This window comes from Equus przewalskii, chromosome 17, assembly GCF_037783145.1.
Source record: "Equus przewalskii isolate Varuska chromosome 17, EquPr2, whole genome shotgun sequence".
Lineage (NCBI taxonomy): Eukaryota > Metazoa > Chordata > Mammalia > Perissodactyla > Equidae > Equus > Equus przewalskii.
Genome location: NC_091847.1, coordinates 79,589,384 through 79,603,273, shown reverse-complemented (window position 1 = coordinate 79,603,273; position 13,890 = coordinate 79,589,384). Strand labels below are relative to the sequence as shown.

The following is a 13,890-nucleotide window of genomic DNA, read 5'->3' as shown; positions in this document are numbered from 1 at the left end:
TCATTAGCAAATAAGAATTTCCTCCTGTGGAAATGCAAATCAAAACTACACTAAGATATCACCTTACACCCGTTAGAATGACAAAAATATCTAAAACTAATAGCAATAAATGTTGGAGAGGTTGCGGAGAAAAAGGAACCCTCATACACTGCTGGTGGGAATGCAAACTGGTGCAGCCACTATGGAAAACAGTATGGAGATTCCTCAAAAAATTAAAAATAGTACTACCATACGATCCAGCCATCCCACTACTGGGTATTTATCCAAAGAGCTTGAAGTCAGCAATCCCAAAAGTCCTGTGCACCCCAATGGTCATTGCAGCATTATTTACAATAGCCAAGACATGGAAGCAACCTAAGTGCCCAGCAACAGACGAATGGATAAAGAAGATGTGGTACATATATACAATGGAATACTACTCAGCTGCAAAACAGAACAAAATCATTCCATTTGCAATAACATGGATGGACCTTGAGGGAATTATGTTAAGTGAAATAAGCCAGCAAGAGAAGGATAATCTGTGTATGACTCCACTCATATGAGGAATTTAGAATTATGGACTAAGAACAGTTTAGTGGATACCAGGGGAAAGGTGGGGTGGGGGTTGGGCACAAAGGCTGAAGTGGTGCACCTACAACACGACTGACAAACAGTGTGCAACTGAAATTTCGCAAGATTGTAACCTATCATTAACTCAATAGAAAAAAAAAAAGAATGTCCTCCTGTGATTAGAGATTCTTTATAAATATAAACTTTAATGGCTATTTAGTATCATGTGTATGTATAATTTCTTAGCCGTTTTCTTCCTGTTAACGTGGATTGATGCTAGTCTTTGTTTATAAATAATGCTGTGATGCCCAGGTACCTCTGAACTTTGGATAATCTCCTTTGGGTAGATTTCCAAAAGTAGGACTGTTGGAGTGAACAGGATAAACATTTCTAAGGCTCTTAATGCTTATTTCCAACCTGTTTTTAGAAAAAAATTTTAGAGAGGTTGTACCAGTTTTACATTAGTGAATGAGTTTTCCCATTTCACCTAATCATTTCTACCTTAAGTAGTTTTCAAATTCTTCAAATTGTTTAAGGATTGAGGCTAAACACTTTTTTAAGTATAATAGACAAATTTTTTCAATTTAAAAGTGTTCAAATGCATTCTTAAACATTAATTTCAATGTTCTATTTCTCCTGATTGGTTTAATTTGACCTTGTAGATTGTTATGTAAGCATTTCTTTAAACTTTGTATTTTTTAAATAGAGTTTATTTTCATTGACCACCTCTAGATCCTTTGTAGCCACAATTTTTACTTTCTTATTTTTAATTCACTTTTGCATTCATGTCTTTATTCTTACAGTACTTTTTTCTGAATGGGTACCCAAATTAATGACTTTTTAAAAAATTTCTGAACATCTAACTGTCTTTCTGATTCCTTCTCACAAGTGACCCACTTGACTAGGTACACAAATCATAATCTTTTTTCCTTTAATAGTCAGTATTTTTTCACCCTTTCATTTGATAATTTAGAGAGGATCTCGTCTAATCTGAATTTTATACATGATAACCTGATTTTATATATGTATGTGTGTCTGTCTGCCTGCTCACCCTTTGGATTCCTTACTTTTGATGTCCCAAAATTCTACCAGAATGTAACCAGGTCACACTCGTTTGTTGTTCACTACCTTTGTCTGGGAATATCATAGATGCTGTCCATTTTCAAAGTGAAATTTTTGGATCTGTTTTTTTGCTCTTGGTTTAGAAAAAGCTCATTGGTTTACTTTTACATTGTTGTTTGCTCTCATGCAGAAACTTCTGTTTGTTATGCTTTTGTTGGCCTTTCAGACTTTTGGCTCTTCTCTTTTCTCCTATTTTTTCTCACTTCCTTTTTCTCTGTTTAGAGAATATTTCTTAAATTATCTTCTATCATTTTGTGAGTTTTCATTTTAGGGAGCACTGACACTGTTGTAATTTTTAATTTATTAGCTTTGTTTTTTATTTCATTTCATTCTCATCACAAGATTTCCTTTTCATGAAAGTTTAGTTTATTAGGACATATCTTTTAACATCTTTTGAGAACATGAAACAGATATTTTTAAAATTTGTATTTCTTATAGTAAGTCTGTTTCAGAGTAAAGCACATTTTCTAATTGGAGAATCTTTCCATCGGCCCTATAGTTCTTTTGTTTACCTGTCATTTTCGAAGAGGCAAACTCAGGCGTACTCAGTTTGTTTTCTAAGATGCAGTGGGCTCATTTATAAGTTAGTGTGTCTCTGCCCGGATCTTTGTGAGAGAGAGAAACCTCAAAGCTTAGAATAAGGAAAATTAAGAAGAAAACTGGTGGGGTGGGGGAAGAGCTGAGTTTTGAAATTGGGAAGTATGAGTCCTTCAGCTTTGTTCATTTTTAGGATAGGTTTGGCTATTCTAGGTGCTTTGCATTCCATATGAATTTTAGGATCAGCTTGTCAGTTTCTGCAAAGAATTCAGCCGTGAACTTTGGTAGGGCTTGCATTGAACCTGTAGATCAGTTTGCAGAGTATGGCCACCGTAACAACATTGTCTTCCGATCCGTGACCGTTGGATGTCTTTCCATTTATTAAGGTCTTTAATTTCTTTCAGAGTTGTTTTGTAGTTTTCATTGTACAAATCTTGTGCTTCTTTTAAATGTTTTCTAAATATTTTATTCTTTTGATGTTGTCGCATCAGAGAGTTTGACAGAGCAGCAGCATATAATGGGAGTTGGTTTGACTTGCCCTCCTCCCTAACAAACAGGTGAAAGACCAGCTGGCTTTATGCACAGTGGGCCCTCTGGAGGGCTGCTGTTTGTAGAAAGAGAGCCAACAGTAGCACACTAGAGCAAAGACTCCCAGGCACTCAAAGCGCAGCTATCCCGGGCCTCTTCTCGTGAAGATTATTCTCCGCTTACGGAAGAAGTGTATGTTCACAGAGAAAGTTCTGTCAGGGCCTACACCAGTGTATGAATTACAGTTTGCTCAGAATTAGTTTCACGAGTGTTTACTTTCTCCCTTTTAGTTTTCAAAATCATCTAATTTTTCTCTAATGACTGTATTTGGCTTATCATGTGTTGTATGCCTTACTGTATGGAAAAGAATCAACTCACAACAATTGTGATTGGTATAAAGTTTCGAGAATTACTCCTTAAATATGACCTCATGAAGAGACAGTGCCCTAAGCATCTTGTTTCTTTGGCTGCTATTCTGAAAACAATGGAAGACTGCTCGCTCTGGTTTTGACATCTGCTTTAAATGGGTGAAAAACGTGAGGTAAGGGAAGGTCTGTGACAGTTTTGAGGGAAAGAGACTAGGTATCATTGCAAGAGTCACATTGAATTTTTTGTAACGAAAACACTGCTGATATGCTAAAAGTCCCTAATTGTTTCACAGGATTGCAAGTCAAGTAGCTGCTTTAGACCTTGGCTATAAACCTGGGGTAGAAGCAATTCGGAAGAACCCTCCCAAAGTGCTGTTCCTCCTGGGAGCAGATGGAGGCTGTGTCACCCGACAGGATTTGCCAAAGGACTGTTTCATTATTTATCAAGGTAAGGGGCATTGTGACACCGAAACAGAAGAGAGAGTACGTTTTGTGTATTCGAATCAGTACAGCAATATATTTAGTGGATTGAATACTTTCCATTCAGGAATTTCCCACACACACAGCCCAGTATTTTTTTAAATCAAATCATAGGTTTTATTTGTTACATAGTTGATATTGCTATTAAGAATTATTACCTTATGTTCTTTAATAACAAAGAACTAGAAGAAACCTAAATGCCCGCAGTAACAGGAATGGTTAAATTATGGTTATTTATACAATGAAATATTAATGTAACATTAAATGCAGCTTTTCAAAGAATATTTAGGGTTATTATATAATCAGGAGAAAGCACTTTTTATCAACAGTGTAAAAAGTTAAAAAATCATAAGTCCTGTGTTGCAGGGCATTTAATGAATTATATTTAACAGTGCCCTTTTGGTTTTTTGCAGTTGACTCATTTTCTTGAATTCTCATTCATTATAAATGTAATCAGGTTTCTCTGGAATAAAATGGAGTTCAGAATAATCCAGGATATTTTACAGAGAAAAATATTACATAACTTTCCACTTCATTTTACATATAATCAGTATAAATTCATAATAGGCTTTTTGCCTTGGCACATAAAAAGCATTATATAATATTTTCTATCTTTAGTTTGATGAAGTTAAACCAAATGCATAAACTAAAATCCTGTCCCTAGTCTTATCCAGAGATAATCACTGCTGATGGTTTTGATACGCATGCTTCGTACATTTTCCTGTGGCTATACAAACATGTACACAAATGAGATGAAACTTTGTTTATTGTTCTGTAGCTTTCTTTCATCTAACTCATTTCTTTTTTCTTCTAGCAGCTTTCTTAAACTATTAATGAGTGATGTCTTTCAGTATACTGTTTTCCATAATTTTCTGTTTATGCCCTTTTCAACATTATTACTGTCATATTATTGTACACTTTTCGTTCCTTCACTATTTCAGTCTACTTTACGAAATTTCGCTAATATACATCTGAGCATTTCCACTTTGTAATCATCAAGAGAAATAATATACCTAGTTGCTCATTATATACGTTTGTATGATATTATACATATTTCCATATTTGTGAAAAATAATCTGGGAAGATACATACTAAATGTGTTAACAGTAGTTTTCCTGGTGGGTAACGTGGGCTTAATTTTTACTCCAAATACTTCAGTACTATATGATTTTAATTTTTAAAACACTTTTGTAATTTAAAAAATGGGATTTAAAAAGGATGTATACTATGTTCGTGTGTAATACCTAATCAGTTTTTTTACTAAAATGTAGTTTGCCGTTTTCCGTCTTTTCATAGGACATCACGGTGATGTTGGAGCTCCTATAGCTGATGTTATTCTCCCAGGCGCTGCTTACACAGAGAAGTCTGCTACTTATGTCAATACTGAGGGCCGAGCTCAGCAGACTAAAGTAGCTGTGACACCTCCCGGCTTGGCAAGAGAAGACTGGAGAATCATCAGAGCCCTGTCTGAGGTACTTGCAGTGATGCTGCTAGCTGGACGTTTGACACGCTAGCTTGTCGGGATGGTTTTCAGAGTCAAGGAAGATGCAAGTCTGAGACGCAGAGATGATTTGAATAATCTCTGCAGGAAAAATGTGTTCAGAAGATGGGGATTTGAAATTAGTATTTTTATTTTTGTCTTGTCTTTTGCCCAAAAACACTCTTTTCACTCTCTTTACTTTAAAAAGCATCATGAGATTTGATATAATAATATACAGTTGTCTGGTCTGAAACTTCGTATGTGATCAGTAACAGGTTAGCAGAAGCATTCATATTTAGCATAGCATTATCTCTTTAGTCATTTATTTCATAATGAGCCTATTTTCTAAACATACTAATGTACCGACAGCTGTTTATGAATTAGTAGAAGTTTTGACAGTTGTGTTCCACACTTACCCAGTTGCTTAATGTACATGTTAATGGACACCAATAGATTTTTCACTAGTACTGCATCATTTCACTATAGTTGCAATTATATATTAGTTGAAATTTTTAAGTTTTAAAGCTCTATGTCAATTTTGGGGACCTGATATCTTATAGATTGCAGGTATAACTCTCCCATACGATACTCTGGATCAAGTAAGGAACAGATTGGAAGAAGTCTCTCCTAATCTTGTTCGATATGATGATATCGAAGGAGCTAATTATTTCCAGCAAGCAAATGAGCTCTCCAAGGTAAAAACTTGCCTAAATGCAGTTTTCATTATTATGAAATCATACGTATCCTCTGGTGTAACAGTACTAGTTTTAATACTATTATTGATCTCTTACTCCTGTTTTTGCAGTTAGTGAACCAGCAACTTCTTGCTGATCCGCTTGTTCCACCTCAGCTAACGATAAAAGACTTCTACATGACAGGTATGCACTTGTCAGCATGACTGCCGAATGAGAAGGGCGGTCAGGAATGAGGTCACCTAAGTTAGCATTACGATTCCAGCCTGTTAGTGGTAGTATTTGATATTTCTAATCTTTGAAGATTTTCAAACACCAGAACTAATATAATTCTTATTTTCTGATTTTACTCTAATTTCTTTTGTTTCTGCAAGGTAGGTGGAGTTTGAAAATCCAAGAAAACTTAACAGATTTTAAATATAAAATTTTACTATTGTATGTAAAATGACTGTGTAGCAATTTAGGGAGAATTTTTCTAAGTGACAAACACCTGTGAAGGTTTTTCTGAGAATTACAGTAGAAGACTCAAAACACTCGAATGTGCAAAGGCTGAACAGAGCTGAGGAAAATCGTGAGGGACGGTTTTAAGGAATGCAGTCTAACTGAGACCTGTTTACTGCAGCTCTGGCAACGCTTGATCTGACATCTAGGTTATGAGGTAGTTGACAGATGATTTTAAATAGCTTTCTGTCTAAAAGCAGATAGGAGTATAGTTTTAAATTTTTGGTATAGTTTGTATCTGAGATTATTTTTCATAGGCTTTTTAGTTATGTTATAAAAGTTACGTTCATTGTAGAATACATCCCTAAGCCCAAAAGAGCAAGGAAAAATCACCTGGGTCCCCCACCCAGAACTAACTACATTTAGTTTTAACATTTTTGTCAGTCATCCAGGGGTATACACATATATTATTTATTTAAATGAAAAATGAGATTATTCATTTACTACGGGGTTCTCTTTTGACAGCTTTATTGAAACATAGTTCACATAACATAAAACTTGCCCATAAAGTGTAGAATTCAACAGATTTTAGTAAACATACTCTTTTGTAGTCTGTTTTTCAATAACAATATGTATGTACATTTTTTCCCTATGTCTTTAATAGTTTTCTGTAATATTTTTACTGGTTGCATACTGGCACATTGGCATGGCTGTATGTAATTATTTAGTCAACAGAGGAATACTTAATAAAAGCATTTAGCGAGGCAGCCCTGATGGCCTAGTGGTTCCAGCGCTCTCACACTTGAGCAGCCTGGGTTCGTTTCCTGGTTGTGGAACCACACCACCCGTCTGTCAGTTGTCATGCTGTGGCAGCAGCTCACATAGAACTAGAAGGACTCACAACGAGGACATACAAGCCTGCGCTGGGGCCTGGGGGCAGGGGAGAGGGGGTGACTGGCAACAGATGTTAGCTCAGGGCAGAGCCTTCCCTGCAAAAACAAAATAAAATAAAAGCTTTTATCTAGTGCGGGGCTTATGATCTGAATTTGCTTGTTGATCTCACAAAATTTACATACAGTTGCATAGAGTTTTATAGTCTTTATTTTTTGTTCCTGAATATGTGCAAGAAGAAAGTTTTACTATGTGCTTTTTAAAAGTTGTATTATCAAAATGCATATTTTCTTAATATCTTTCAGATTCAATTAGCAGAGCCTCACAGACAATGGCCAAGTGTGTCAAAGCTGTCACAGAGGGTGCCCAGGCAGTAGAGGAGCCGTCCGTATGCTGAAACGTCTGCTGGGAACCCAGTCTTGCCACAAATAGTTAATGGACGATTATGTTAGAATGATCTCTTAGAGGATCATCTCTTTAAAAACTGTCTGAATGATGTAATATTTAACCTTCTACCACGCTTATTTGAAAATGATACTAAACAAAGGAAAATGATTACTGCAATTATCAAAGAAATTTGAGGTTTCAAAACATTTATGTATTGTGTGTAAACGTTGTTAGTTTAATAAACATACACAGATGCTCTTTCATGTATAAGCATTTGATAATCTTTGTGACAAATACAAAGAAAATCCTTAAAATGTGAATTTGTTTATCTTCATAGATCATTTGTAAAATGGATGAAATAAGAAGAGCTTCCATTAGCACCCACTTTTTTCTAGTGCTGAAGAAAAGATGTAAGCATTCTGTCAAGCTGGATACACAGAAAAAATATATGTAATATAATCATATATCAGATATGTAGCTTGGAAATCTAAGTAATAATAATCATAGTCATGTAGCTAAAGATTATTCAGCTTTGTCTGTGTGCTAAGCACTCTGGTTTTACACGCGTTATCTTGTTTTATTCTTGCTACAGCCCTATCATATAGTATTATTTCATTTTACTGGTGAAGAAACTGAAGCCCAGGGATATTAGATAGCTTACCCGAGGCCACAGCAAAAAAGTCACAGACTCAAGCCTAGTTCTGACTCCAAAACCCATTGTTCTTAACTACAATGCATAATTTCTTCCCATTACTACATATTCTATAGGTTGTTACTTCTGAGTGTTGGTACTTAGGAGTTTAATGGATAACACATTTTTCTGTTTTCTCTTGAGTCTGTTTATATAATGTCATGGTGATTTATGTGACATTTTTCTTTGTAAATAGATTACACATCTACACCCTTGGAATGAGGAAGTATCAAGAGAGAGAATTTACGTCCTCAATGATGTTCCATATTTATTATATTAACACCACCTGTAGTATTAACTAAATTATTCCAGTAATAGAAGACAAAACTAACAGCTTTCATAATTTCAATTGTCGAAACAAAAAGGAAGCAAAAGTTTTGCAGTTAATCTAGGAGATAACCTAACCCTTTATTAAACTTTTTTCAAAATCTGTGTTCAGAATTCTTTTTTTTATAGTCCTCATTCCTTTCTGCTTTCCTGATAGAACAAAGGATAAGATTTTTAGAATAGTAGTCATGAATACTTTACCTTCAAAAATTGTACAAAATTTGTCACATGTAACAACTTTTTCAGAACTGTTTATCAACTTTAGCGATACATCATGAAGTTATATACTTTGCTTAAGTACTTTGCTTAAAATTCTCAGTTGCCTGAAATTGGACAAATTCTTGCTGGAAGTCTTTGAATTCAGTACAAACTTCCTATCCCTCTCTGCCTTCTTTACCCTTAGCACTGTTGCCGGCCTTGAGGGGCCTACCCCCCCCACCACCCAGTTTGTTTTACACAGTACTCTTCAGTGAATGTGTATAGACGTCATAGGATTGTTAGGGAATACTGCATTCAGTTGGAGAAGAGATGGCACACGATTGATGGTCCAGGACCCTCGGGCTGCCATCTAGGCAGCACGTGTTGGATTTGTAATTCTGCAGAGAATACCTTGTCTGGGGTAAGTAGTGCTCAAGAAAATTTGTTGGCTTTTACATAAAGTAAACATGAAAATCTGTCTCATGGGCACCTATTAGTCACAAAATGCTAGATATTAAGGTTATTGTGAGCATAAACATTAAAGATGGCTGCTAGGGAAAAGATTCTGAAGAAGAGAAATACATAGAGGAGCGGAATAGCCCAGCTCATGGGATTATAGTTCTGACCAGTGAGGGAGTCATAGTGAGGTCATCTATACAGGCTCAAGCTGCGTCTCTGAATGGAGAAGGCAGTCTGGAAAGACCCTGGAGTGATAACAGCATTTAGAGAGGACCTTCTAAATATGTGCCATTAAAGCTTTAAGTACATTTTATCTAATTTTCACAGAAACTCTGCTAACAATAGGTATTAACTGAGACCCAAGAAATATTAGATAACTGCCCCTGGCTACAGAGACTAGACAAGGGGGTTTAATTAGAGATACTTTTACTGCCCCCGTGTTGCCTCAAATAAAAACCTTTTGGACAGCTATAGAAATTGAACAGATGTATAAAGAAAATCATAAAGCCTAAACTCCATATGGAATGTCCCCAAATTTATTGTGAATTGTATTATAATGAATATGTTAATAAGTAGTATGCCTTGAGCCAGCCCTGATGACCTAGTGGTTAAAATTAGGCAGGCTTTGCTTTGGCAGCCCAGGTTTGGTTCCGTGATGCAGAACCACACACTTACCTGTCAGTAGCCATGCTGGGGCAGCAGCTGATGTAGAACTAGAAGGACTTAGAACTAGAATATACAATTATGTACTGGGGCTTTGGGGACAGGGAAAAAAAGGAAGATTGGCAACATTAGCTCAGGGTGAATCTTTCCCAGCAAAAAAAAAGTATTATGCCTTCTTAACAATACCCACTCTACAATCACTTATTGTTGGTTGCTGAGTTGTTTAAACACTTTCTTGCCCGGTCAGGCAGATCTTGTCCAACTTTGGAAAAGTTACTTAGATTTTAAGATTGTTTCTTCATCTGTAAAATGAGGATAAAAATAGCAATAATTGTACCTACCTCCAACTTCATAGGGTTGTTAGGAGGATTAAGTCAGAGAGCCTATAAAACTCTCATCCTATTTCCTGACACACAGTACTCAATGTACTTACTAACTGAGGGCCATCAGTATAGGAAAATGCATATTCAAAGTTTTGCTGACAGTTTTAGGAGGTTGCAGCTAACCATCCCTGGGAGTCCTTGGGATCCTAAAATTAAAGGTCTCCATTCTAAGTGAATCAGGTGAAAACTCAGTTCCATTGATTGTGAAGGAAAGTCATGCCTAATGTAACCTCCAGCTTATATTTTCCTAAAGAAATGCATTGCTTTCCTAAGGCTCAAAGGAATCAAATGACTTGTCCAAAGTCAGCCCAATCAACAAAATGCTGCTACCACAGACCATCCACCAGGGTTGTGAAAATCAATGTATTACATAGAACTCTGCTTATTTTGATGGACTTTTTACCAGTCACAGTAAGATTTACTGAGTCTGTTGAATTCTAGTCCTTAAAAGAGAGTACTTCTAAGAGCAAAAACATAAAACGGTGCTGTCAGAAGAGGGGAAACTATGTGCTAGTGACAGGGTAGCGAGGGGTTGTTGGAGCCATTGTGCATAGAGGGAGAGGTGGATTCCTTTGCCACCGTCAACCTTGGGGCAGTATAAGCCGACAGCCTTATTGTTGCCCACACAAGTCACCCCAGCACTATTCAAGCTCCCAAGGAGAGGCGCTGGAGCAGCTGAGCAACCAAAGCGGTAAGTTAGGTGTTTTTTTAAATGTTAACATGGTTATTCATGACCGCTGTTAAAATGTCACTAGCAAAGTCATTACAAGCCCCTGTTACCAGAAGCTTGATGTGGCTGTGAAAAGTAGGGTTCGAGCAGAAATTAATAATATGCATGAGTTTGTTGTTAGTTGTTGTTATACACTGTCAAGTTGGCTCCAACTCCTGGTGACCCTGTGAGGGAGTGACATGCACAATGTCCTGTCCTCAGCAGCCCTCCTCAGCTCCTGTAGACTCATGCCTACGGCTTCCCTTATTGAGTCAGTCCATCTCATATTTGGTTTTCCTCTTTTCCAGCTGCCTTCTACTTTTCCAGCATTATTATCCTTTCCAAAGAATCCTGCCTTCTCACCATGTGCCCAAAGTAGGGCAGCCTGTTTTATCATTTTTGCCTCCAGCAATAGTTCAGGCTTACTTTGCTCTAGGACCCACTTGTTCAACTTTCTGGCAGTCCAGGGTGTCTGCAGAGCTGTCCTCCAACACCATGTTTCAAATGAGTCCATTTTTCCTCTCTGCCTTCTTCACTGTCCAGCTTTTCCACCCGTACATAGTAACTGGGAGTACAACAGTGTGGATAATCTTAGCCTTGGTTTCTAATGACACTTCCTTACACATGATCATCTTTCCTAATTCTTCCATTGCTGCCCTTCCAAGTCTGTCTTCTCTTAATTTCTTGGCTGCAGTCTCCATTCAAATTGATGACAGAACCAAGGTAAACAAAATCTTTTAACTATTTCAATGTCTTCATTGTCTACGTTAAAGTTATGTAGTTCTGTTAGTCATGATTTTTGTCTTCTTGATCTTCAAAGGCAGTCCTGCTTCAGCACTTCTCTTTCCTCAGAAGTCATTTCTAGTCATTGCTGCTTTCTGCCAGTAGGATGAGTATGATAGACTGCTTTTTAGGACATTTTGTAAGGCTAATCCTGTCATAGCATGGCTAGACCTTATATTTGTGATTGACTCAACTTTTGGAAACAAGTAGACATGAAAAAAATCTGATGGAGATCTATTGAAATGAAAAATTATGTATATACACATACATGGCCACCTTTTATAAATTATGAAGATAGCTAATAATTTTTTAATAATTTTAGATATCTTAACAATTGCATAGTACTTTTATTAGTTTGCTTATTTAATTTAGCCCGAGAGAGAAGAATGTTAATGGGAGAACTATGACTATACCTCAGGGCTAGACTTCTAAGAGAACAAGGATGTCAGAACAAAACGCCCTTTGCTTAAAGTGCTGTTTGTGGGTTTTACCACTAAAACTTTTTAAAGACTAAAGATTGACTTACCTATGACTGATACTCAAAATCTTTGACATCTTAGGGTCTGGCCCCGTGGCTGAGTGGTTAAGTTCGTGCGCTCTGCTGCAGGCGGCCCAGTGTTTCATTGGTTCGAGTCCTGGGCGTGGACATGGCACTGCTCATCGAGCCATGCTGGGGCGGTGTCCCGCATGCCACGGCTAGAAAGACCCACAACGAAGAATATACAACTATGTACTGGAGGGCTTTGGGGAGAAAAAAGGAAAAAGAATAAAGTCTTTGACATCTTAATATTTTTTAAATAACTTACACTGAAAAGCGTACGATGGTATTGAATATGGTGAATGCATGGTCTAGGACTAGTGATTAGTTTACAGTATTTGAACTGGTACATAAAGAGATCATAAAATGAATCACTTTTATTAATTTTCTTCTTAGAAGCATATAATTTTGGATCTGAAAAGGACTATAGAAGAAAATCTAGTATTACATGTGCATTTTATCTTTGTGGAAATGAAGGCCAGAGAGAATAAGGGGCAGATTTGGGGCAGGTCTTGTGGTTTGAACGAGCTCTTCTGTTTCCTGGTTCAGTGACATCCCCAAGCCTTAAATTCACTCGCGACATAGATCAAAATTTGCAGAGTACCTACTGTGGTCGGGTACAACAATAAGTACCAGGACTGCAAAGAGAAATGTGGTTTAGTTTGTGCACCCCAGAAGCTAACAGTGTAATAAAAGGTATGTAAACATTAATTACAGTAACATCATAGCATGTTCTAATGCAGGAATGTACATAACATGGTGGTGGCCATGGCTGGACCGGAGGTTTCTTAATGCCCAGTGTTAGCCATTATCTAGGGAGACAGACACACTCAGACACTGTACGATACCCACCAAAATCTTAACTGCCCAATTTGTAGACCTAGCAATTCCACTTCCCAGGAATTTATCCTAAAGATATACCTCATGGGGCCAGCCTGGTGGTGCAGCGGTTAAGTTCCCATGTTCTGCTTCGGTGGCCCCGGGTTTGCCAATTCAGATCCTGGGTGTGGACGTGGCACCACTTGACAAGCCATGCTGTGGTAGGCGTCCCACATATAAAGTAGAGGAAGATGGACATGGATGTTAGCTCAGGGCCAGTCTTCCTCAGCAAAAAGAGGAGGATTGTCAGCAGATGTTAGCTCAGGGCTGATCTTCCTCAAAAAAAAAAAAAAAAAGATATACCACATGGATTTGCAAAGACTTGTAGGTAAGAATGGATATTTGCATTATTGTCAGATAAAACAAAAAATTTAAATGTCCATCAATGGAGGCCTGCTTAAAATATTTTTGGTGTAAATCATAAAATGAAATATTATGCAGATGTTTAAAAGAATGAGCTAGATCTCTAAGTGCTGCTGTGTAGAGCTCTAAGATACATACAGTAGTATGTATCTATCTATGTATATGTTTATGTGAAAAGTGTCTCAGCAGATACAAAAAACCTTAATTGTGGTTACCTCTCAGGAGTTCAACTGGTGTGAGGAATAGCATAAAGAAGGATGTCACACCTCTACCACTTGAACATTGGAAAGTCTACAATAAGAATAAATTGCTTTTATAATTTTAAAAAATATTACTTAATTTGTAGCAAAACATTTAAGTTGATGAAAACTAAAAATAGGATACAAAGTGGTGTGCATACTACATGTGGTAGGCAGCCCCTT

At 37.0% G+C, this 13,890-nt stretch overlaps 1 protein-coding gene and 1 long non-coding RNA gene across 9 annotated transcripts in view; one reads left to right on the top strand and one right to left on the bottom strand.

Annotated features, from left to right (window-relative positions):
* Positions 1–8,598, top strand: part of NDUFS1 (NADH:ubiquinone oxidoreductase core subunit S1) — a 28,324-nt gene extending 19,726 nt beyond the window's left edge. For all 8 annotated transcript variants that reach the window (XM_070580882.1, XM_008528698.2, XM_070580876.1 and 5 more), the window contains 5 exons: positions 3,398–3,552; positions 4,881–5,056; positions 5,625–5,759; positions 5,870–5,942; positions 7,394–8,598. In XM_070580882.1, coding sequence (XP_070436983.1) covers positions 3,398–3,552; positions 4,881–5,056; positions 5,625–5,759; positions 5,870–5,942; positions 7,394–7,485 — 631 coding nt within the window. In that variant the 3' untranslated portion in view covers positions 7,486–8,598. The remainder of the gene's footprint in view (positions 1–3,397; positions 3,553–4,880; positions 5,057–5,624; positions 5,760–5,869; positions 5,943–7,393) is intronic.
* LOC139076685 (uncharacterized) lies at positions 3,678–13,438 on the bottom strand. The gene is made up of 3 exons (XR_011528573.1): positions 13,148–13,438; positions 12,215–12,429; positions 3,678–5,166 (listed from the first exon to the last, which is right to left on the bottom strand). It is a non-coding gene; the product is annotated as an uncharacterized lncRNA (long non-coding RNA).
* Between the last annotated feature and the right edge of the window lie 452 nt (positions 13,439–13,890).